Source organism: Halichoeres trimaculatus, unplaced genomic scaffold (assembly GCF_033239565.1).
Source record: "Halichoeres trimaculatus isolate MK-OKI-2021-1 unplaced genomic scaffold, fHalTri1.1 fHalTri1_scaffold_6, whole genome shotgun sequence".
Taxonomy (NCBI): Eukaryota; Metazoa; Chordata; class Actinopteri; order Labriformes; family Labridae; genus Halichoeres; species Halichoeres trimaculatus.
In genome coordinates, this window is record NW_027437184.1 from 30,895,352 (window position 1) to 30,921,138 (window position 25,787).

The window sequence follows — 25,787 nt, forward strand, 5'->3', positions numbered from 1 at the left end:
ATCTGGTTCTAAATTAACACTTGAAGTAAATCCATTCTTGTAATTTAAGAGGACACAGCACATCAGGGAGCAGAGAGACAGATGCAGAGATACATACTAATGCAGGAGACGGGGTCCAAAGTGGATGGCTTCGGTTCCTTGCTGCCAAACTTCTCGTCTGTTCCGTTCACGGGCCGCCTCGAGCCAGGCTGTTCAGGAAGAGAAGAGTCCGTCAGCACCTGACCACGCAGGTAAACCATCTCACTGATGCTTCCTATGATCCCCTGAATACTTCAATATTTCTCACACTCATGAGGCCTGAGAGACACTTCTGTAACACATGACTGCTGACTGAGACACACACACACACACACACCAGACCACAGAGTGTGTGCCAGACCACGCTCTGTGTAATCAGATACTCATGGCAGTGTGAGCCAAGGTCTCTACTAACCGCCAGATCATCCTCGTCCGAGTTGAAGAGGTTGTCCAGGTCGTTGATGGACACCACCAAGTCCGTCTCGTGGATCAGGCTGGTGGAGGCCATGCGGTTGTGAGCGGCCGCCCGCTGAGCATCTGCACAAACAGACTCAGAGTTAGTTGGTGTTAAATCTTTTCTGAGTGTTGACTCTGATGAAACCAGTTACCTGGATTGGCTTCTTCAGCTCTCTGCTCAATAAATACAGGAAGCTGATGTTCTGAATTCAATTATCAAAACGCTCATGGCATGACGAATCAGTCTCATGGGATTTAAATTAAAATTTACTGAGAATGACTCTTCCTTGTTTATTGAATGACACCAGCTTTTTTCTTTTAATTAAGACTGAATTGAAATTATATTTATGGTTTATGTGTTGGTATGCTTTCTCTCTGGATGTGAATAAACACCAGCATTGTGCAGCTCTGCCAAGGCTGCCGGTGTGACTCTAATAGTTTTAGTCACAGAAACAAAGTAATAAAAGAAAAATCAAAGTGAGGAAATAAAGAAGCTCCTCACCATCCGACGGCCCCGCTCCTCCATCTTCACCCTGTAAGGATACACAGAGAAGTTCAGAAAGTTACACTCAGACAAAACAGCACAAACGCACAAGAGACGCCATGATTTAAAGCTCATACTTCAAATCCAGAACGAGCAGGTAAAGGGTGAACGTTTCTCACAATATGAAAGTAAAAGGGAAGAAAATGTGTTGTTTCTAGGAGGTTTGTTTTGACTGAACCTTTTTAAAAATTTCAACATCAAATTTTATTTGTCATGGAACATTGTGTTTGTTGAGAAAAGATGTGAAACTTTCTAGCTGCTGTCTTCACCGGGACTCCCTCAATGTACAATGAATAAAAGCTGAACAATTTTGGAAAATGATCTAGTTGCAATTTTTTTGACCAATCTTGGGATTGCAATTTTTTGAGAAGGACATTTGTCTTCTGCATTCGATTCCCGTGCAGTTATGTAGATAAACAATTAAATGAGGACTTAAAATATATATGATCACCTGTTGATTAAAGTGATACTCCGGGATGGAACAAGTTGGGTCCTATCACAAGGTTTAGGGCAGAAATTACCCCTACAGCAGTGTTTTTGTGCAGCAGAAGCCCAGGGCGCACGCACCAACCCCCCGCTCCCTGCTCCTCTGCCGGTTTCCTCTGCACTCAGACGGGGCCATATTTTACTTGACCAAAAACACAAATAAACGGACGAAAAGTAACGCGCTGAAAATTCTCTAAATAAAGCGTGAATGCAGACCGATATCAGATTTTTTCGGTGGGAGTCTGTTTATTTGGGTTTTTGGTCAAGTAAAAAATGGCCCCGTCTGAGTGCAGAGGAAACCGGCAGAGGAGCAGGGAGGGGGTGTTTGGTGCGAGCGCTCTGGGCTGCTGCTGCACAAAAACACTGCTGTAGGGGTAATTTCTGCCCTAAACCTTGTGATAGGACCCAACTTGTTCCATCCCGGAGTATCACTTTAAAGGTTTTTACCTTGAAACAGAATAAAATGACAAATCTAAGAGGAATCTGCCTTTTTTATGCTTCATGGGTAATTGCCAGTCTACTTTGGGCAATTTACTCCTCCTTTCAAGTTGGGATCACTGCACAGCTGGGAAAAAAACTTGACAATAACATATCTTTATTAACTAATTTAATCACAGTAGAAAATTGATTTAACTTCAAGCCTTGTAGACTTGTGTTATGTCACCAGAAAAAACAGCATATTGACTATTAGTGGTTTTAAGGAAGAACAAGTACAGGTTACTATATTCCCTTCAGGTCTGTGTACTTATATATATATTTTCATTGCAGCCTTTGTGATTTGAAAATTGCATCTTATTACAATGTCTGTTTTATTCAACCCTAATAAAATCACTGCTCTGACTCGTCCTCAAAACTCACTCTTTTATCTGTTTCTATCTCTGCATGTGTCTGATCTTTTAATTTCTTCTTCTGCATTATTTATATAGTCACCTGGAGTTTATACAAGGATAAGTTTCTCTACTGATCTTACACAACATCATGTATTAGGTTAAATATGAGCTTTCTTATGCTGTTCAACAGATCTGTGAATGTTAATTTGCGGAGCTGCATGTTTCAATGTTACGTCACTGTTTAGCATCCTCCACATGAGGCTCACACGCTGGGATCACTGCTGCTGATGAAGGGATTTAAAGGAGCAGAAACAAGCAAGGCAGCACAATCAGGAGTGTGTGTTCAGAGAGGAGACGTGCAGGTGTGTGGGGATTCAACTGAAACAGGTAATTACTGGAGTCTGTTTCATTACTCCGTTATCATGTGAGTATTTAAAATCCTCAGAGTTCAAAGCTTCGATTAAAAGTGATACAGATCGATTCAACTGAACTAGAGTCGGGCTAATTTACAAAGCAGATGATGGAAAAACACAGAAAATAACGTGAGCCATGCAAATGTAACCGGAGAAGGTAAAAAAAAAAGGTTAATACTTGTGAAAATAAAGAGAAAAAAGAGGAAAGAAAGGGACAAAGAAAAGAGTCTGTTTGGCTCTGCTGTGGCAAATGAGATTTCCAGTGTGGATCAGAGTGAAATCATGATCCAAGGAATAGCCTCTTAGGCTCCAACCCAGACATCAATATGTGGGAGGACTGGCCTTGTGTGTGTGTGTGTGTATGTGTGTGTGCGTGTGTGTTCTGATGGGTTGTGCGTACTGTGAGCTGAGCAGTCCTAGCTGGGGAGCAGGAATGTTATGTCCCAGTCATTGATTTCATTATGCTCCAGGGCTTTTCTCTGAGTAACGCAGACTTTAATCTGTCTCCCTTAAAGGACCAATCCACAGCGGTGCACAAAATCTGCAGCCAGGCCACAATCCATAGGCGCTAATGATGCCTTAACCCCTTATCAATAAGCTGGCCTTGGGTGGGAAAACGTGTGTGTCGAGTCTCTACATATTGCAAAAGCTTGTTGAAGATCTCAAGGCTGCTCGCATCAAAGCATCAAATCACTTTTCCCCCAGTCTCTCTGCATTCATCAGGCCCTGACATACATGTCATACATTTACACGCCCTGTGTTATGGTGTGTTTGATGCTCCTTTGAAGCACATGTCACATGGTCTGAAGCAAGGTCAACAACGCTACGGTTTGAAGAGTTTATAGGCTGCTGCTCATGTACAGTTCACACCATCTCTGCTCTCAGCAGAAGGCAGGAGACAGAGGTTTCAGAGTGTGAATCGTGTGTAATGAAGAGCTTCTCTATAAAACAATGTTTGGACCAGGATCAAGACAGAATCTGAGCTTACTCACTATTAAATCTGCAGAGAAGCAGAGAAAGGGAAACTAGACTTAACAAACCCTGTGTCAGAATTAGGGATGGGTACCTTTCACATTTAAAACGATGAGGTACCGATGCTGAGTACCTGGCAATCGGTATCAGTACTCGACAATGATACCAATTTCCGGTACTTTTTTGTGTTTATGTGGTAAAAAAAAATATCACTTTGTTTAATAATGAAATATATATTTTGGTAACACTTTACTTTAGAGGTCCGCAAATTTTATCATACTTAGTTAATAATTAGACAATTATTTTTTTCTTATTTCTTTGAAATTAGCTCATAACTTTTTAAAATTATGTCTAAATTTATTGTTGCAAGTCATAATTGGTAGGTTACTGTTTTTCCTAGAATCTTTGAAATTTTCTCCAAATTGTAAGGTAAGAAGGTGACGATTAGCAAATAATTTATTTGAAATTAAATCACAACCCACCACAAAATGTTTTTAGAAGTATCCCAACGTTTCTGCTGTTTCCAGAGAAGCAGGTGATAAATATCTGCTTAGTTCTTGAACACAGAAGTTAGGTTCATTGTTTCCTCTGATAATTACCTTTGAAATGTTGAGTGAATCATTTGATTTCCCAATAAGCAGTTGATAGTTAGCTGTTTGTTATTTAATTTCATCAAGTCCTTTAGTAACCAGTTTGTTGATAAGCATAATCGAGATCACATGCAAAATGATTCACCTTCACGATTAGGCCTGAAATGTTTTACATGATACAGCCGAAGGCTTCAGATATGATATTCACCAAGAGTGAGGTTGTAAATTGGCCTTTTCTGATTGTGGTAGACACTGTGAGTACAGATGCACTGCAAAACAGAATCTGGCCAGAAGTTATGTGCTAATTTTCACCAAATTCTCATGAAATTTCAGGGTAATTTCAAAGAAATAAGAAAATACTTTGTCTCGTTATTACCTAAGTGTGATGAAATTTGCAGACCTCTAAAGTAAAAGCGGTAATGGTACCTTTTGATTTTTACATGAATTGGTTCCCGGTACTTTCAACAAAGTTCGGTTGGTACCTATAAAAGTACCTAAGTGGGTACCCATCCCTTGTCAGAATTTCACCTTAGTTGTCTTTATTCAAAAGATTACTTTCTGCATGTGCAGAATTATCTGACGACAAGAAATCTGCATTTATTCAGCGCTCCAGTCCAGCAGACACAGAGAGTTGAAAAAGGCTGCTGATGGACATGATCTGCTCATTTGAGGTCAGTCTGTGGGTGCTTTAACTGTCTTGTTTAAAATATTAAAAGTAAATATATTAAAAACATCAGTGATGCTTTCTGGAAGGACTCACAGAGCTGCAGACAAAATATAGCTTGCTTCATCTGACCTTCACTAAGGCATTTAAATCAAAAACGTTTAATATTTTGTACCATTTCTTGTTGTTTTCTTTCAAATAAAAGTACTCCTGTTGTTTTTAACAGGATATAAGGTAACCTTGATGTAAGGTTAAATAAAATAATCAAAAAAAGTTTTATTGATTGATATCTTTATAAAGCTTAAGATCATATCAGGTGACCAAAGCTGTTAAAAATTCATACCAGCCAGGTAGAGGGTCAGGTGTCCTGCTAAAGCTCATGAAAACTGTCCCCAACACTGTGTTACCCCCTCTCACACACATGGTGGATCCACACACTCAGTATAAAGTAGACAGTGGAATAGCTCCACTGCACAGACCGCTCTTCAGGGACTCTCCACTCCACTGAGAGCTTCCTTCACCCTTACATTCTCAGCACAGACCGCAGGGACCGAGGAGAAGCAAAATATTTGAGTGTGCTTTTTAAGCTTAATGGTCCAGTGAGCTAGGTTTGTTGCCGTGGTTAGACTCCAGGCTCTGTGAAGCCTGATGCAGACACGCAGCCAAGGAACCAACACATACACACAGTAAAACACACACACACACTGAATCTCCCTTTCGATGCTGGGGGCGATCCCAAGCTAACAGGTGGCCCTTGTCTGGAGTTGGAGCCAACAACCTCAGAGGGAGCGCGGAGGAATACGGTGGGGAGAGGAGGGCCGATCAAACAGGAAAAACAAAACAACTTAAAGGAAATTGGACAGGCTGACTATTTGGTGTTCCTCTGGGCTCCACTAACAATGGTGATTCAGGAATAGCTTCCTGTTCTGTTAGACTTGGGCAGCGAAAGCGGATGTACACGGAAAGCAGTTACAACGTTATTTTTAGTGCAGGATTGCTGAGGATGCCGCTGATGGCCTATTTTTCTACCTCGCCTGCTCCCTGATCTTAAAATCAGTCCTCTTGTTCCCTTTTTTTTTTTTACCCTCAGGGAACCAGTAAGGAGCGACGGATGGAGTGGTTACTGTCTGTGCCGCCTTTTAGGGAGGCTGCGTGGCACTGAGCATTTTTCAAACGGCAATAAATCCAATGGGGTGTGGCTGGAGGGAAAGCTCGAAAGCAGCCAACTTGGAAAAGGCACCGTGCGTGGCTTATTTCCAGGGCGAGTTCTGGCTGTTTTCAGGTCAACTAGTCACGATAGAGAAATGTCGGGGTGTCACGTTAAATAAAGAAGTTGAATTTATGAGATGAAGCAGCAGCATTACAAGTGGCAGGAGAGCTGTATAAATATCCCACCACTAAAAACACTCCAGGGTGATTAATCTGAGCTGAATCATGATGCCCACGTATCCTGTGACATGATCTCTCACTAAATAAAGAACACTGCATTTAATCTTGAGCTAGTTTGACCGGGATTTCCTCACAAACATGAAGCATGTCTGTCACTGTTCAGATTCAATATTAAGATTACACCTTAAAAAGTTTTAAATTTCACCGCTTTAGTGAAGAAGAGTATTGAATGTGGAGTCTGATAAAAGACCAGAGACTGTTAAAATAAGATGCATGTCACTTTGCAAAGGCCTGGTGTGGAGGATATTTCGTGGGAACTGCAGCTTGATGTTTGACAGTTAGGTAATGTTTGCCAAATTAGAGAGCTACTGCAGGTTGTTGTTATGGAAACAGGTTGCAAAACCTGTTTTTTATTTCATGTGTACAACATTAAGTTAATGTAGGACAAAGTATAATGACTGAAGCATGGCGTAACATTTTCACATGACCCATATCTGCACTTCTCTCACCTTATGTTTCTTCCCCGGCTCGCGCTCCCCTCCTGATTTATCCTTCTTGTTGGAAAACGTGAATTTGACGTCCCCCTCCTCGAAGGCGTAAGGGTCCACCTCCGGCTCGTGGTCTCCGTCGGTTATGGCAGCAGACAGATACTGGTTCCTCCTGGCCCGATACATCTGGACGCGTTCTTCAGACACCTTCAGAGGACATTTTGACGTGGACATCACCCTGAGGAGAGGAGGAGGCGAGGTGTGAGGACTGGGTTATGGCATTCACACCACTGAGTGTGCATGTACAGAATCACAGAGCAGGATGTATGATGTGACATCCCGTGTAACAGTAGGAAATAGTACAGAGTACTGATTCATGTTAAATGAAACGGTACCATATTTTGGTACCTACAGTCAGTGAGAGACTGATTCCACAGGTGCACCACCGAGTGCTACAGCAAATCATTCCTGCCTGTGGCCATCAGACTGTATAACTCCTCACTCCGAGTGTCTCTTAGTTTCACTCTGGACTCACTGTTTTTAAGCAATAACTACCTGCTGTGTAATTTTCATAATTAGGTAAATGTGCAATATTTATATCTTATACTCCTTTTTTCTCATATCATATTCTAAGCAATGATCATACTTATATTTCATAGTTATATTCAATTTCAAGTGTACAGTTATATTTTTTCCACTTCTTGTACTTTATTACATCTTTAATTCTATAACTTCTTATATTGGTATATTTTGTAATTATTTCTCAAATCTTCTAATTCCTTTTTTGCTCTCTCTTTTTTCAACTTTTTGAAGGAGTAACTGAGACAAAAGAGCAACTTCCCCCGGGGATTAACAAAGCACTTCTGATTCTGATTCTGATTAATGCATCCTTGTGACTGAGAGAGTGGAAGAGTAGACATCTTCCATGCTAGACATGAACACAGCATTGCTAGGTTATATACTGAAAAATAAATATGTTGAATTAAAAAAACTTTGAGATTTTATTGTAAAACAAGTTAATATATATTTCCATATAAACGCATGCAAAATTACCAGAAATTGGTACCGCTGAGGACTGATACCGTTAGCCATCATTGGTATTGTATTGCTTCAAATGTGCTACCTGTGTGTAAACATGCACAAAAATCAATGCAGATAATGTCAGCTGTACGCTGCAGATGGGCGTAAGAAGAAGGAGCTTTCAGGTGTGTGTATCCTCATTTTTCACAGTATGTCTCAACTTCACTGTTTACTGTGGCTGAATATGTCCTCTAGATGGCTCACTGAAAGCGTAGGGTTGTGCAAAATAACTTGCTCACCATGTCAGCGAGCTTTTGCATGAGAATGTTAAAATTTCAGGGCGGTTGAGCAGATTGACCCATTAATATCTGGTGTAACTTATAGTTTAATTTGCAGTCCTTTATCTACCAGCTGAGGTACAAACAAGTCCAATCAAAATCTTTAAAAAACTCAAACTATTTGGGTTCATCCCAGGTGTCTCTGAAAGTTAAAGAGACATTTTTTTTGAGTACTATTCTGTCCCTTTAGGGCCCCTGTAGTCACTGTACATGATCTCGGTGTTCTAGAAAACTCTCATTCCAGCCTCCATCTAAAACACTTAGCTGTGGCTGCTGTCTCTTTAAGGCTCCCTGCTCTCCAAACCCCCTTCTTGTTGATCTTTTTGAAGCCTGCTAAGGGCAGACCTTTGTGTTTGAGGCCCATCCTCCGTCTATCATTTTAGCAAGCTTTGTGAGGATCCTGTGAACATCTTGTGTTATTAAAGCTGCGTTTCCACCAAGCAGTCCAGGTCGGTTCAGTACGGTTTGGGACGGTTTGGGACAGTTAAGTCTGATCCCGTTTGTGTTTCCACAGCAAACTGTGCCCTCTCGTGGTGGGCGGCGTGTAAGCCAGATGCCGGAAGCCGCAGCTGGTAAACAATAGCGCGACGCCGTAGCAGCTTACCCCGCTAATAAATCCAACAAAGAAGAAAACGCGGCACTGTAAACAAAGAGCACGGATGGAAGACATGAAGCATTTCTTCCTCTCTGTGATTTTCATGTAACTCTGTTACAAAGTGCTATCAAGCTTTGTTTCAGAGAAGTCTGTGAGCCGCAAGGAGAAATGCAGCCGCTGTCGGGGTAAGTGACGATTCTTTTGACCAATCAACCATCTGCAGTGTGTTGCTCCACCTCCCGAGAGCGGATCAGTTCAGTCTGGCACCCATATGAAAGGGTCCCAAAAAAGTGGGACAGCTCATCTCGGGTTTTAGGGATCCGTCCCAGGATGAGTCAGTGGAAACGCCGCTAAAAGCGCACCGTACCGAGATGCACCGACCCGGACTGCTTGGTGGAAACGCGGCTTTATAGAACCGTTATGGTCAGGTCCCTGATAAATTCAGGGATTACTACAACATATGAATATGTAAAGGTTTGAAAATCTGCACACATTGAGTCTGAACATCCAGCATTGTTACTTTATACTCATGTTTAAAACATGGGAAAACAGAATACCCTCTCTTTAAGAATGTTGGAGTCGATGTTTTTAGTCTAACTTACAAAATATCTGAACAACAAATAAAGTGCCTGTATTTTCATTTGCAACACAGGGCATGTCACAGAGAAAAATACATTTGTTTTATTGCTTTTTTTTTTGCTTTTTTCTGCTGCCTAACTTGACAACCATAAGAGATTCACTTCACAGGCATCAGAAAAATACTTTGTTCACTCAAAGAGTGTGTTACAATCTCATCTCATCAAAAGAGCACTCTGATCAGATTATACAAAGGAGAGTTTTGTGTGTGTGCCAGCAGAGCATCAGAAAACTAACATCTACATTTCCTCAACAGCTCAGTTTTGGCCTGATGCTGCCTGATATCATATGTCAGAGTTGCTGCCATATTTATCTGCAGAAACAGAAATGGCAGCGATTGCAAACTATCCTGACAGCTGTCATGCAGCAGAAGTGGATGCATCATGTTTGTTGTCAGACAATTACATTTCTAGCAGATTTATGGAGACGTGCTGGCTCACACACTTTCAGACAGACACATTCATCACTTGTTACTGGGACATCAGAATCTCTTATGTGACTACGACTGTGGCCTACTTGTTCCATGTATGTAACAGAGCAGAGAGGAAAAAAACGACCGCCGCTCAGCAGGGTGGGAGGGACTGACCCAACTCATGTGTTATCCCCTCACTGCCTCCTATATTTCTCTGTACTTCTGTGCTCTCGTCATGCCTGTCCGGCTCTGATGTGAGGTGATGGTGTGCAGTGGCCTGGGCCAGAGATTAGCCGCCATTCAGAGCTGTGGCCCGGAGGATTACAGCTCACTAGAATAGCCCGTCCAGGCGGCTGGCCCCTTGGGATTGCGTAACCCCGCCGCTGCTAATTCCTGCTACGTCCACCCTACGGCCTGCTGGTCACTCTGCCCGCCTTCACACCGCACAACCCCTCCTTCCTCAATCCGTGATTCTCCTCCTCACAAGCCGCTCCTTCCAGTCTCTCTCCTGTGCCTGCCAAGTTGACCGCTGGCAGACAGTATTTCTTTTAGCTTCAGCTGTATTACAAGAGCTGAGGGTTTTATCTTTATCTAACCCTACCATCACTCTCCCCCAGCTCTGGTGTGTGCATGTGTGTGTGTTTGTGTGTGTATCGAGGAATCGATGCTGGCCCTGCACATTGGTGATGTATGATGTCAAAAGGGCACATAGCAAGAGATTAACATGCTGTGTGCAGCTAAGCGCTGTAGCGAACATTTTGACACAGAGGAATGAGGAAGGAGGAGTGAGGAGGGGGATCTGAGCGAGGGAATGTGAGAGGAGGAAAGGTGGGTTTAGCATCATCACTCTTTCAGATCAATTCCTCTTTTCCTGGTTTTCTGGTTGTTTGCAATGTCTCAACACCTTTTTTTCTTATCATCACTTTCAAAAGCCACACTAAAGCAACAACTTAGAAGAGTAGCTCATTATTATCAAGAGGTTGTTGAATAAAACAAACATGTTACTTTTGTTGAATGGCTCAAAGTAAGACAACTCGCCCACTTTCTAAAAACAAAATGTTGTTTTAACTTCTGAATCTAGGTTAGTGCATTTAAAGCCACGTTTCCACTAAGTAGTTAAGTTCTGTTTGTCTCTGCATTTTACAGCGTTTCCACTGACTAATCCCGGGACAGATCCCCAAGTAACCGAGACGAGCTGTCCCACTTTTTGGGACCCTTCCATAGGGGTGCCAGACCAAACCAATCCAATCCCAGAAGGTGAAGCAAATACAGACTGTTGATTGGCCGAAACAATCGTCACTAACCTTCCAACAGCGGCTGTAATTTTCCTTGTGGTACACAGCACAGTCTTTTCTGAAACACTTTGTTTACTGTGTCTCATTTTTCTTCTTTGTTGGATTTATTAGCGGGGTACACTGTGTTGCGCTGCTATGGTGTCACGCTATCATTTAACTGATGCGGCTATCAGCATCCAGCTTACACGTCACCTACCACGAGGGGGCACAGTTGGCTGTGGAAACACAAACAGTACCAAGCTTAACCGAGCCAATTTGTACCAAAATGTACTGATCTAAACCGGACTGCTTGGTGGAAACAGGGCTTTAAGGAATCTTCATTTAAAAAGATGTTAGTCAGCGCCAAGTCTGGGCCCTTAAGATTTTCTGTTCCTGACAGAAATTGCCAGATAAACTATAACTTTAAAGTTTTCAAATGTTTTTTTTTCTTAATCTCGAAAAATGCCCTCAAATTACGTGATCAGAAAACTCTACTCTCCATCATTTTCTTTGCTTTGGTGGACTGAATGTTCACTCTACACTAAGAGCACAAAGTTCTTCTGCAACAGTCTCAAGCAGAAATTGCAACTGGCAGTCTCAACATTTTGTAGGCTGGAGAGGAGACTGAATTACTGAGTAATTCATAGTTTTGGCATGAACCACATGTGATTTTCTATATAAATAGGGGCTATAATGCTTTGCCTCATTACAAACATGGATATAAAGTCACAACAATAGTGTTTTTATTCCATATCTATTATAATGGGGTGCTGGGCACACTAGCAGCTCCAAGGTTCTCTCATTTCCTGTATTTCCATGTCACAACGCACCATGACAACTTTCCATTTGAGTGGATACATGATTCCTCAATCGGTTTGGGAAAAGGAATATTCCACCCCTGTGAAACCGATTAAATGTCCATTCAGATTGGCACTTTTCTTTCATAATGAGGTGTAAACAAAGTTTAAATTCTTTCCGTTTGAGCAAATAAACCAAATGCAAGCGGGATACTTAGGTCCATGTTTACGTGACTATGGTGTGTCCTTATGTTTGGAAGGGAGTGAAATGTTATTTCCCCTCAGGGATCAATAAAGTATTCCTGATTTCTGATTTCAATGTTAGATGTTCGTACAAAATGTGCAGATTGTCAAACGGCGACATATTCATATGTTGTAGAAATCCCTGAATCTGTCTGTAAACTGATAGCACCAGATCTTCATGAGATCTTAACGAGACTCCTTGAGATGATAAGATCATCACATAAGGATCTACTGACTACTTCATGACATGTTGGAGGGGCAGGCCTCAAACACCAAGATCTATCTATAGCTCTGTCCCTGACTGGAAGCCTCCAGAGGACTGGCCAATCAGAGGGAAGAGGGTTAGTGGGGCAGGGAGCCTTAAAGAGAAAGCAAATAAAACACTTCAGAAGCTAAAATAATGGTTTTCCAAAACACCAGTTAGAGGGAGAAAGGGATTTTTCTTCTTTTTCTTGGGGGCACCAGAGAAAAAAAAACAATAAAAAAAACCCACATAATACCCCTCTTTAACAACATTTAGGCTCTTGTATATTCAGGAACTTACCTTTCGCATGTACATGGATCTTACAATGGAGAGTTTTTTTTTTTTTAACATGCTCTACTGACTTCAAATACTGCATTATATTGAGATAAGGGAGATGAAGGGTGGGGTGGCAAACAAAGGAGTACTTTTAGTGATGCTGGTTTCTGAGTGCAGTGCATGTCTGTATTTGCAGGGGGGTTGACCGAACTTACTCTGAGCATCAATAAAGAATTATCTTAAGTTTTGAGGACTGTGTGTGAGAAATTTTCTAAAACCTCTACATTAGTTTTGAAACATCTCTATCCACAGCGCCGCAGGCAGACCGAGGCCCCTCTTTAATAAGTGAGCGACTGTTACACTGAGCACACCCAAAGCCTTGGAGCATTTCCTCTGTCATATGTGGATTTACAGCTTTTTTTTGTCACGTTTATTTCTTTGGGTTTGTACTTTTTTAGATTTAGATTTAGATCCATTTCCTTTTGGCGAGTTTCTTTTTTAAATCTTTCATTTGCAGTGAATGTGTGTTTTGTTATTTGGACCTTTGCATGTGTTTATCCAAGTGCTACGTTTGCCTTCGTTTGATTAGTGGCTGTTAACCGACAGCTGTCACTCACTCTGTCACTGACACCAGGTTGTCCTGTGATGCCATGGCCTCGTCCCTCAGTTTGTCCCCCGGCAGCAGCGGCGTCGGCAGCTCTGCTTCTTTCCTGCGTGGGAGGTTGAATAATCGCCACGGTGTGTGCGAGCCGTCTTCCTCCAGGTTGACTGCGTTCCCTACGTAAACGGTGGGCTCAGGAGGCTCAGAGTAGGAGGAACCTCCGGGGTGGCAGTGATGGGGGTGGAAGTGCTGACTGAGACCCTCTTGCCCTCCAGGATCCTCGCCGCCACCCTTCCCCCCAACCAGGCAGGGCTCAGGGGGAGGCTGGTAGAAGTGTTGGCTGTGGGGGGTTGAAGGGTTCTTCATGCCCTCTCCTGACTCCTCATTTCGCTCACAGAGGTGAGGGCTAAGTGGTGGGGGTTGTGGGGAGTTGGCTTGTTCTGACGGCCCAGGGTTGACCCCTCCAGCGTGGAGCTGCGGGGCTTTCTGAATGGCGGACACGTCTGTTGATCGAATACTTGTGAATCTTCCTCCATCCTGGCCTCTCATGGCCAGCCTCTGCCCGGCTGTTGTCTCGGTCTCTATTGAAGCGTCGTCACAGGTCAGGCTGCGGTGATGGAAGGGCGTCTGAGGTCTTTTCTGCTGCTTGTCACCTTTCTCCGGCTTCTCTCCCCCGGCTTTGTGCTTGGTGGGAGGCTGAGAGGGCTGGCCTGCAGACTGAGCTTGGCCTGGGGTGCTGCCTGTTCGCTGCTTCACTGATTTGTACCTGCGGGTAGGAAAACAAATAAGGCGAGGTGAGGCTATGAGGCATGGCTGACACAAAGCTGAACAGTGCGGAGAGAAGAGGCAGAGAGATTCTGTCAAACCACGAGAGGCTGCAACTTAATATCAATTTCCATGATGCAGAGATTTTGCGCAGCTTATGTGAAATTCCCTGTAAATCCTTTTATCTGCTTCTTGTAACGAACCTGAAACACCCAGCTGATTCACTTCAAAACAATTAACAGACATGCCAACAGAGTGTAAACCGCAGCTTTCTGACTGGAAACAAAAATCATCTCATGAAAGAAAAACTGATTTACAACAATCTCAGTTCTGTCAAGAGAAAAGAGAAAACATGTAATTCTGGTGCAAATGAGGATGATTAGAACATGAGATAGCAGGCTTCACCTCGGTCTTTGGCATCTGTTGGCATTCAGATAAGAACATCTGGTTTGAAACCACCTCACCTGATCACAGCCAAGGTGCAGTGTAATCAAACGCTGATCTACTATCTGTTTGGATCGCCTCTACAGATCTGGCAGCACGAGAGCTATTTACTATACCTAACCAGGGCTGCAATGACGAATTGATAAAATTGCTAAAAATCTATTAGTATAAGCATCAACAACATTTTTCCATCAGAGATGCCTTTATGCCAATTTAATTTGTCTTCTTCGTTTTTGTTGGATTATTTAGCGGTTGGCAACTAGCTGAAGGTGCATTACCGCCACCTAGATAATCTGGGCTGCGGGGATGTATGCATCACATGTAAACAGACCAGCGTGGAGGAGGAGAAGTTGAGCCGGCAGGTGAGGGAAACTAGTAAACATGCGAATAATGGCAGAGCCGGAGAAAGCTGTTCGTTCAAAAAATGTCAGAGTTTGGGAGTATTTCATGCTGAGTATAAGCACACAGCTACAAAATCCAACATACACTCCTATGTTGTGAAATGAATGGTATGTCTTTTAGAAGTTCAGTCTTTTTATCAGATCGTCTCCCTGTTAGTATCAAGGGGCAACATCCGGTCAGTAAAAATGAAGCCTATGCTGAAGTGCTAAAAGTCGCTGTTTGTCAAGAATCCACTTGGGGTTGGCTGCAGAAAGACTGGAAGCCACATACACACCCAGCCATTAAAACAGACTTTTACAGCATTAAAAAACTTATTTACAGCATGGTTCAAAACACAGCTTGGGTTAAGATGATTTCACTATCAGCACCCATTGTACGGTGAGTGATTTTTTTTTTCTATCTCTGCATTGTAGAAGTTATTAGGATTGTTTGATTTTCCAATCAAAGGCACAGCTCAGGTCACGTGACCGTCCGGTAGCTGCTCAGAGAAAAACTCACAGCCAGCGTCCGAGGATAGGCTTCATTTCATGTTTTCAGAAACAGACGGGTGACGTCGCAGGTGCTTTGTCCATGTTTTATACAGTCTACGGTTAGCATTAGTGGTAGCTGCTACAGATAGTGGTAGGGCAGAGGGGGTGAACTGTTTGACCTGCAGGTGAAAAGGTAGAGGACACATTTTTATTTATTTGCCTTTTTGGCCCACTAAATTCTTAATCTGATCTAATCTGAATGAAGCAGCTGGTCAGTTCAAATATGTTGTTTCTTTGTCTTTTAGCAAACAACAATCATCAACTAAAATAACAATTTGGTTTTGTGAATTTTACTATCGTTCATTCTCATCCATTTTTTCCGATTCATCAATTAATCGAAAATATAATCGTCAGAGTAATGGATTACTTAAATAATTGTTAGTTGCAGCCCTAAATCCAACCATACTGAGCAAAACAGTTTGGGTACAGGGGTAGAAATCAAGAACAAAGGTGCCCTGGTGAAATCTTGTTTTGAACAATCAGAAATGAATGTGTTTTGACCCAGTGTCTGCCCCCTCTGCGCCTTCTCATGCTCTGTATGCAGGGTGAGAGGTCACTCTGGGTCATGGGGTTTCAAACAGTAACAGTGACCCCCAAACACTTTACAGGCAACATTTACAGCATGTCAGGAAGCCCTTTTGTATCCCAGTAAAATATAATCGTAGTGGGAAGGGAAGTGGTCAAAACATGATTAAGCTCCAGCCTGACCTCATGTGTGACTTGAAACCTTTGTCCTCTCTGGGTTTTGTGATCTGTTGGCCTCCCTATAACCACCGAGCACCGCCTATCTTTCAGGCCAACATTTGCCCCTCTGCTCCTGTATCACCTCTTGGCTCACGACCGCGGCTCCACATTAAGGTGTTGACGAGAAGGCTGTGTCTCTTTAATGGCCCGGACTCTAGCGTGCACTGACAATCAGATGTCAAGATAAGTAGACACATGGACGGCTTCCATCTACAAAACAAAGCTAATGGCCATTAAAACTGGCAACGCAGAGAGCGTCCCATTTCTGTGTCACCAAAGTGTTGGGTGACGTCCAACAAATTAACATGCTCCAGCTGACTGGCCCAATCCACTCTGCTCTCGTCTGCCGTCCAAGTTGGCTCTCCTCTCCTCTAAGGTGGAAAATAAAAAGCTGAGTACGACGGATTCCCTGGTGGAAATGTGCCCAAACTTCTGAGGCATCATCCAATCAAAACGTACTCAGAGATGAGTTTAAAAAGAACTTACTCATCAAGCATTAATCTGAACGCAGTGAGTGACGTTTGAGACTTGGACCCAGCTTTTTGACAGGACAGGTCATGGTTTCATTCAAACGTGAGAAGAAAACAGCTGGTCGCTGAAGATTGATGCTGACATCTCATCTGCTGTATGATTCAAGAATATCTTTTTTCAGTCTAGTCTTTATTCAACCATGTGAAGAGTGTCCTGGCCAAGACAGGAAGCAGCACATTCCACAAAGTTTGTGACGGACAAAAAGCAGCCACATATTCGACCACAGAACAAATCCATGAGTGACTGATAAAAACAAGGCACGTATAAAACCTGAAAGCTCCTGAGAGGAGTGTGTTTCTGTTCATGAAAAAAGACTAAAATTAATGTATCTTTTTATGACCTTAAAAACAAAGACGACCATCAACAGGAAAAGTATCTTTCTCTACATGTTATTCATAATGACTGATATCGTGTGGGGGAAAAAACAAAAATTGATATATCAGGATTTTTTGTTATACAATATCAAAATCCAGATTCTAAGTCAATGTTTTTTTTTTTTTTTTTAATTCTTCATTTTATTCTTTGATTATAAACTGGGTTGGAAAAAAGTTACCACTTCTCACCTGCAGAGCCTGAAATCTTTCTCTCTGATTCATTTGATGTGCATTTTTTGGGCAAACATTTATCTTTTTTACATGGTCTGGTGTTAAAAAAAATAAAATAAAAATCGCAAAAATCATGAATATCAAAGAATCACAATTTAAATCGTATCAGTACCCCAAAAATCGTGATAGAATATAATCTTGAGAATAGCATATCGTCTCAGCCCTACTGATATCACTGATGGGAGGCTGGTGTCGGACTGAGTGATTTTAAATGTGCACTGTACACTGTCTGACCAGCAAAAAAGAGCTGGAGGGAATTACACATGTACAAGCCAAGTGAGACCAGTGCGTCCACAAGAGGGCACCAAAGTTGACACAAATCAAAAGTTACTCACATGAGCTTTAAAGCCATGCCATGTGTACAGGAAGCTGATAGACTAGAAATAAACATTCAATAAACTTTCTTTGGGCTTTCTTTAGGGGTAAAAGATTTAAAATGATTCAAGTTCAAGCAAAAGTTAAAGTAATTAAAGTTTACAAGTAACATTTGCTTTCATTAACTCACTATCAGATGAGTAAACTCAGCACAAAAAGTAAGGCAATCTGTGTTTGGCAGATTATTTCTTTGTTTTACTCAATTTGTTCTCAATGCTTCTCAGTAACAAATCCTATACTGTTGATTTTTTTTTTAAATTTTTTACTATTAAATGGTGCCACATTTTTTAGGAAGATATATTTGTGGTATGAGCAGCAGAGCTAAGAATGTGGGTTAAAAAATTGGCCAAATCTTCTCTGCCAATGCCTAACAGCTTAGTCTGCCACTAACTATTTAAAGTACATTTTTTCTCTATTGTAATAGCAACAAAAACACAAATTTCTAACTTTTAGTGTTATCTTTTTATTTATGCTGATTTAAATGCTCTCTATGAAAACTTAATGAGACCATTTCAAGTCAATAATGTATAAAAAAGGTTCTTGGAGACTTCTTGAGACAGAAATACAATCACCAAGTTGCTTCTTTGTCCAAAAATATTTCAATTATTAACTGTAACAAGCAAAAAAGGAGCGAATATTATTGCTATAAGGGCTTAGAGCAATAAAAAGTCATTTTTCTTGATAAATCTGATATTTTATTAAATCTTCCCGTGTGTGCTATTTGTTTTTATTTGTTATGTCAAACATTTCTTTTGTATTTTTTATTACACAGTATGTTTATCTTCTTGCTTTTTCATTCTTTTTCTTTCTCTGCCTTTCTTTTTCTTGCATTATAATCCATATACTGATGTTTATACATATTGTTTTTGTAGCACCAGACAGAGCAGCAGTGCATATTTCATTGTGTGCAAGTCATGTGATGACAATAAAAGCTTTTTATTTTATTTCAATTATATTAATGACACTATTATCAAATGATAATGCTCCCTCTTTAGTTTAATTTATTGATGAACTGTTGCCACTTGACAGTATTTTACCCTTGTTTTGTATCGTGACAGCTCTGATCAACCTTAGCTGTTCCCTCTGTCTGAGTAAATAAACACAGTGGTGTGTTTGTAACAAGCACACATGAACTCTTTCAACATGTTTTGAGCTCATTTGTCATGCTTGTAACATTCACCCTCTTTGTAAAGCCACAGTTTCCCCTGAGTGCTTCATCAGAGGTCAAACTATTCTTTCTCCCTGAAATTATTCCCATCAGTGTGCGAATAAAAGCGTGACTTACAAAAACATGGAGCCCAGCAGAGGTTTCAGTGCGGACACAGCTGTCATTTAGACAAAATAGTGATAAATTGAAAAGTATGAAGAATAATAAGCTTGTCAAGGTCTACACATGGATAAAACTGGCTGATATTCTGCTGACTTCACTCTGTGCTGGGGTTCAAAGCTCTGTGGACTCTCTGTAACCTCTCTGAAATGTCGTCGGCTGCACACATACGAGCGATACCTGCATTTGCGGTGCGTTCACATGGGAAGTGACTGACCTGGAGCAGCTGCAGTATGACCTCTGTGAAGGTTCCACAAAGTCCCAGGTGCCCACTTTCTCCGCCAGATCCTCCTCACAGGTACCGTTTGTTGCGGCTGAAAATTTCCGCCTATGGAGGGAAGAGGAAAACTGATCACAGCTCTTAAACATCAAGTTTACTTACATAGACAAACTCATGAAAAAGGACCTTTCCTTTGGTATTTTAATTTCGCAAACATTAATGCTTTAAATGCACAATCTTTTCCCATGATCCTTTGGTGTTAAGTGTTGAATTTTATGAGCTTTGTGCTCAGGCTGATTTCATCTCCGCGCCTGGAGCAGGAATTTTTTTTGGCTGACGAGCTAACAGCTAACTCCGGCTGACACTGTGCTTGGTCAAGAGGCAGCAGATCCTGGGCTGCTCCCAATGTGTCAGACTCACAGACGGTGAATAATACAAAAGACCAAGAGACAAAACTGCAACCAAACCTCACTTCAACAACCAGCGATTAGCATTTCTATCCAGGTTTTTCACTTTTCCTTTGAAGCTGCTAAAGGAGTGCTGAAGACATCAGTGCATGTTGATTTATGTTAAATATATTTGAACCATTGAGGTGAAGAAAGTACTATAAGGGTCTCAGAAAAGAGTTCACAGAATAAATGTTTAAATATCAACCAATATGACTCTGAATCAAAAGAAAAAAGCTGCAAGGAAATTTCCCTTGAAGACTCTTAAAAAAGATACATAACCGCAAAACTAATTGGAGACCTCTCCACTCTGATTTTTCCTCCTTTTCTGTTTTGTTACATCGACAACTTGCAAAATGCTTACAAGAAAGGACAACCAGGGGAGGCTGACAGGTTCACTTTACAGTGATTAAAAGACTCAGCAGAAGCTGTGAGCTCACAGCTGTTGATGAAATTTACATGAAGAAGGTGAGGACAAAATCTTGTTGTAGGTTTTTATGTGCATGTGTGTGTGCTCACACACAGGTCCAAGAAAGGGATGTGTTTGTTCTCATGGTATAATGAAATTACCGTATTTCCCGCACTATAAGACACACCTAAAAGCCTTCAATTTTCTCAAAAGCCGACAGCGCGCCTTATAACGCAATGTGCCATATCAATATTGATTCATCATGGCTACCGTAGTCAGGGGGAGGGTAGCCGAAGTAACAGCGGTAAGAAACGGAAAAGAGGAATTCTGCTAAGTGCTAACGTTAGCTTAAAGGCTGGCCCTGGCTTCTTCTCTTGTTTATCGTTGGAGCAATACAGCGCCCCCCAAAGGTCTGGCATGTGAACTGATATCTGGAAACAGGTTTTGTGGACGGCAGAAGCTGCTTCATCTTTACAGCGCACTTTTTTTTTTAAACGGAAAATGTGAGGCTCCGTGTGGATGTAGCCTGAGTTTGACTGTCTTATCTGACAGTTTTGTTGACATTCCCTTTAGCGCAGCTTTGTCTAGTGGATGCATAACGCAACCCCAGCCACTACTGTAGCTTCTATTCTACGCGCCTTATAATGCGGTGTGCCCCACATATGAAAACAGTTTTCAAATAGGCCGTTCATTGAAGGTGCGCCCTATACTCCAAAGAGCCTTACAGTGCGGAAAATATGGTAACAATGCTATTTCATGATGGCTTACTTGTTCTGGGCTCGGTTGATATTGCACTCTTGCCAGACGCGCTCCACCACCTGGCTCGCAAACCGGCGAGGAATCTTGCCTCCATGATGACTCGTTCTGTCCACGCTGAACGCATCAGACGACGAAGGCATTTTCACCCACTTCTGGGCCGAGTGAGAGTCCACTGCAGAGAGAAGACGAAGGACAGGAAATGAGTGATTCAATAACACATATGATGATGTCATACGCCTGCTCTCCTCTGTACCACTACCTGTCTGCGCCTCCTCGGGCGATGTGGGAGGCGTGAGGGTCACCAGAGACATGGCTGGCTCTCGCTGGGAAGCAGGCACTTGGTGGCCACCCGGGTAGACGGCAGTGCAGTGGGAGGACCCCACAGGGGCCACAACGGGGATGTCTGACTGGGGTACCAGGACTAAGCATGCTGGGTACACCATACGCACACCACCTGCAACACACACATACACACACAGGTGAGGCGTTCACGAACCCAACCACCAAACCAGCTCTGCATTGAAAACATGTCGGCCTGGGGAAGAAACCTCACTGACCTACGAGGACCTCCACGGACGCCAGAGAGTCGTCCTCCCAGTCCATGTCCTCCGCCTTGTCCTCGGACACACCCTCCTTGGCGCTGGGGCTGATGGGATAGAACTGGTTCCACTCCTCAATCAGCTTCTGCGTGGGTGGATCTGACATCTTGAACGACTGGCCGGTTAGTGTCCCGTTCAGGCCGAAAGGACTCAGGATCACTGGAGAAAAAGGAAAGAGACAGAGAATCATGTTAATCAGCATGATGATGTCCTCAAGTCTGAAATCCTTCTCTCACCTGATTTCCTTCAGCTTGACGTCTTTTCCCTGTGTTTTTTTTTGTTCCAGCTTTTTTAATCGCACTCATTCTTAAAATTGCTCAATCTTTTATTCTGCAAAACTGAGTCTTTTTTTTTATTCTACATACTTTGTACCTTTTAATCTCCCTCCTTTCATTTATTTTTATGTCCCCTGTAAAATTAATGTCAAAGTAGAGTTCATTTCTTCTTCGTGCCTTTTACTGCTTTTCCTTCCTGGTCTTTTAATGTCTTCCACTTCTTCCTCAAGCCGTGTCTTTACACTCCTCCTTCCCCAGTCTGTCTTTCCCCAGTTATTGTTTCAGGCATTTTGCCTTTTTGAAATATGAAAGCTGAAGAGAGGCATGAAATGTGAGGAGCAGAGAGTGGGGGAAGACATGCAGCAAATGGTTGTGGACAGGAGTCGACCCAGAGACCGCTGCGATGAAGCGGCGCCCCAATCTGGTCCTTTTAATTCAAATATCCTCACACACACATATTTTAATTTTTAAATTTCTCCCACTTAAGTCTAATTCCTCTCCTCCTGATTATCCTCCTTTGTCTGGTCTCCTGTATGTAATCCCCTCCATGTCGTTTTCCCATCTTGGGTCGAATCATCGGCTCTGACCTTTCCTGAGCACTGCTGGACCCAGTCGGTCCCGCCTGACTCGCCAAATACTTACAGAGCAATCCAGACGCCAATTATTGGCAAGCGGTGGCCTCTCAGAGCCCATAAACAGAAGCTTATAAAAAGGGGCCACTCCTCAGCAAACACACTTGACTGCACAGACATATGGGAGTCAGACTGAGAGCCCATCAGTCCGCTTATAGTACAGACCCACATCCATCACAGGATGCAGATTGGAGCATAAACCGACATGCATTATGCATACATGTGGGCACAGAAACCATATGCATATCAGCTCCACACACGTGTACAGTGCACACACGCGCAGCCTGACAGCTTGTTACGCGTTCACTCCTCTCAGCGCGTTTCAGACATTTGAATCCTACGAGCTGCTGTGAATGTTTCTGGAACATTCTGACAGGTTTGGTGGTGGGTGTGTGAGTGAGCATTAGTAAATGTCCCTCTCTGCGCGAGGTTTCTAGTGTGTCATTACTAGACTGGATGGCCTCTGTCCGAGGGTATCGATCCTGTGGCTGGACCAAAGAAGAGACTCCCAGATGAGAAAATGGTGAGAGAGAAAGGAAGGAAGGAAGTAAGGAAGAGGGGGGAAGGGACTGACTCGCAGATATTCCTGTGCATCAGGTATAAAATGTCACTGAATCAGACTGAGCCTGTGATACTATCTACGATGTGAGTTTTATCTGCATAAACCAGCTTCTGTATCTTCATGTAGAACACCAAATGTTGAACTTTTGATCAGATACCAGAATGAACGACAAGGATTCGATGGCACAGCAACACAAAATGAACTCCTTGGCACCAAAGACTATTTACATTTACTTCTGATTTTCAAAGTGCACATTGCGCATAGGGATGGGTACCTTTCACATCTGAAATGATACAGTACTGATGCCTGGTACGTGGCAATCAGTATCGGTACTCAACGGTACCAATTTGGGGTACTTTTGAGTGTTTTTTTGTGGTAGTAAATATTAATTTGTTTGATAATAAAATCTCTTAGTTTTTCAATTCAACATAATTATTCTTGAATATATAACCTTACAATGCTTTGTTTATGTCCAGGGTAGAAAATCCCCTACTCTTCCACTCCCTCAGCCACAAGGATGGGTTTGGATACCTAAACATGGTACCATTTGATTTTAAAGCCACGTTTCCACCGAGCAGACCGGTTCGGTTCCTCTCGGTGCGGCGCACATTTTGTGGCATTTCCACTGACTTATCCCAGGACAGATCCCCAAATAACCGCGAAGAGCCGGCCTACGTTTTGGGACCCTTTCGTATGGGTGTCAGACTGAACCGATCCGCTCACTGCAGACTGTTGATTGGTCGGAAGAATCATCACTTACTCTGCAACAGCAGCTGCTGTATTTTTCCAGTCGGCACACAGACTTCTCTGAAACGAGGCATGATTGCACTTTGTATCAAAGAGCTACATGCCAATCACAGAGAGGACAAAATGCTGGATGTCTCCCATTGTTGCTCTTTGTTTGCTGTGTCGCGTTTTTCTTCTTTGTTGGATTTATTAGCGGGGTACACTGTGTGCACCATGCTTTTGTTTAACAGCTGCGACTTTCGGTATCTGACTTTCACGCCTCCTACCACGAGAGGGCACAGTTTTCTGTGGAAATGCAAACGAGATCAAGCTTAACCATACCAAACCGTGCCTGAACTGTACTGAACCGAACCGGACTGCTTGGTGGAAACCATACTACAGACAGAATTGGGTTGGTACCTAGAAAAGTACCTCATAAGATACCCATCCCTAATTGCGCTGGTACAGAAACAGTCAGAGAAACTTTTTTTTTTTTTTTTGATACTAACAAAAGACAAAATAGCTAAAATTTCTCTAAAAGTAACAAGCAGAGCCAAAGTATTTCCCCTGAATCATTGCTCTTTGTATGGAACAATATTTGAGGTTTGAGTAAAAACTGTATCTGATGGTCTCTTAATTTTAGCAGATCCAGATTTAAAGCCCGGTCCAGAATAAAAACCTTCCTCTTTTCTTCTTCTTACCCTGCTCTCTAGTGAATGCAAACTCATTTTAAACTTCATTTTTTAATGTCTATGAGTCAATTCTGATGATTAAATGATGATTATGTTTTAATCAAAATGCGCTGTGATGAAATATTTTAACAGATGGAACTAATCTTCATATTTTTTTTATCACACAAGTCTGTACTCAAATTTTTATACTTATCTTAAAAAAAATAAAATAAAATAAAAACTTTTGTCTTAATCTTTATTCATTGCTTTTTTTACTGAAATGTTTTAATTTCAATGTTTTTTGTTGACTTTTGTAATGATTGTCTATCTCTTGTGTGCAGCACTTTGAGTTGCCCTGTTGCTGAGTCGTGCTATATAAATCAACTTGAGCAGCTTTACATTGTTATCCTAAACAGAAACAATTCAGCTGAATTTTTCTCTGAAATAAAATCATTCTCAGAGTTTAAAGTCTGTCTCTTTAAATTCCAGCAACACCTGGTGGTCTATGAGAAGTAAAAACACATGGTTTGCTTATTAAAAAACAAAAATTGAAGATCAGGGGAAATCTTTTCTTTGGCAGATGTTGCTGTTGCTGCCAACTTTGGACTGTTTTAGGGTCTGTCAGATAAATATCCTCCTTTCGTTGTGTCCCTTGGTGTTTATTGTCTACTATACAAATTATACATTATATATTACCAAGGGCGCACATTAGTTGCGATTCACTACTTCGGTTGTTTAACCCATGCTGACAAAACAGACCTCCAGTTTTTGAGAACTAAAAAAAGCCAAAATTAATCTGGTGATGACAATTTAAGCTTCATTAATTTGAATCCGAAAGGAGTGAAAAAGCATCAGACACATCAAAACTGTGATTTTACATCTTGAGTGGGAAAGCCTTGACTCTGTCTTAGTCACAGCAGTAAATACAGATGTTAGTGATGTGGTTTTTGTGAAGCTCTGACTACAATCATGATGCAATTGAGACTGCATTAGAGCCACTGTTTGAGCCAAGCCGAGACCTCGACTGCTTCCAGAGAGCAAGAGGTGAAAAAGTGCAGGGAGTTAAAAACACTCCTCGCACGGTAAATTCCTCAAAGCATCTGGCACTGAGTGTTATCTTGCATCTACAAACAACAGAGGAAGGTTTTGTAGATTTTTCTTCAGTGAATCAGCTGTACAACTCCTCTGTGTCGTAACAAGCTTTATGTATCTGTGAGCTGCTTGCAAAACCAACCACACTGTTTGTAAAATCAAATCAAAATGTTGGAGCAGGATTTCTTCATGAGACCAAATGAGCTTGTTATATTGTGCTGTAAATAGAAACTCCAGCTGCTCCTCTGCTGTATTTCTGACAAAGTAACTTCTGCTGTTGTCTGTGCACCTGTCACCACCGTAACCATGGATGGGACCAAATCAGTCAGAGCTGAAATCTAAAGGATTACAACTTAAAACATGTCGGTTTGGCAAAAATTGGTTTGA

The 25,787-nt window shown here is 42.0% G+C and overlaps 1 protein-coding gene across 2 annotated transcripts in view; it reads right to left on the reverse strand.

Annotated features, from left to right (window-relative positions):
* The window catches only part of med13a (mediator complex subunit 13a), a 145,301-nt gene that overhangs the window by 27,747 nt on the left and 91,767 nt on the right, over positions 1–25,787 (reverse strand). The window contains exons 5-13 of one of the 2 annotated variants that reach the window (XM_074671898.1): positions 21,401–21,601; positions 21,103–21,297; positions 20,853–21,015; positions 19,227–19,337; positions 13,303–14,052; positions 6,872–7,088; positions 977–1,007; positions 434–555; positions 98–188 (exon numbers count right to left, since the gene is read on the reverse strand). In XM_074671898.1, coding sequence (XP_074527999.1) covers positions 98–188; positions 434–555; positions 977–1,007; positions 6,872–7,088; positions 13,303–14,052; positions 19,227–19,337; positions 20,853–21,015; positions 21,103–21,297; positions 21,401–21,601 — 1,881 coding nt within the window. Of the gene's footprint in view, positions 1–97; positions 189–433; positions 556–976; positions 1,008–6,871; positions 7,089–13,302; positions 14,053–19,226; positions 19,338–20,852; positions 21,016–21,099; positions 21,298–21,400; positions 21,602–25,787 lie in introns of both variants that reach the window. The other variant, XM_074671897.1, reaches the window with a different exon arrangement.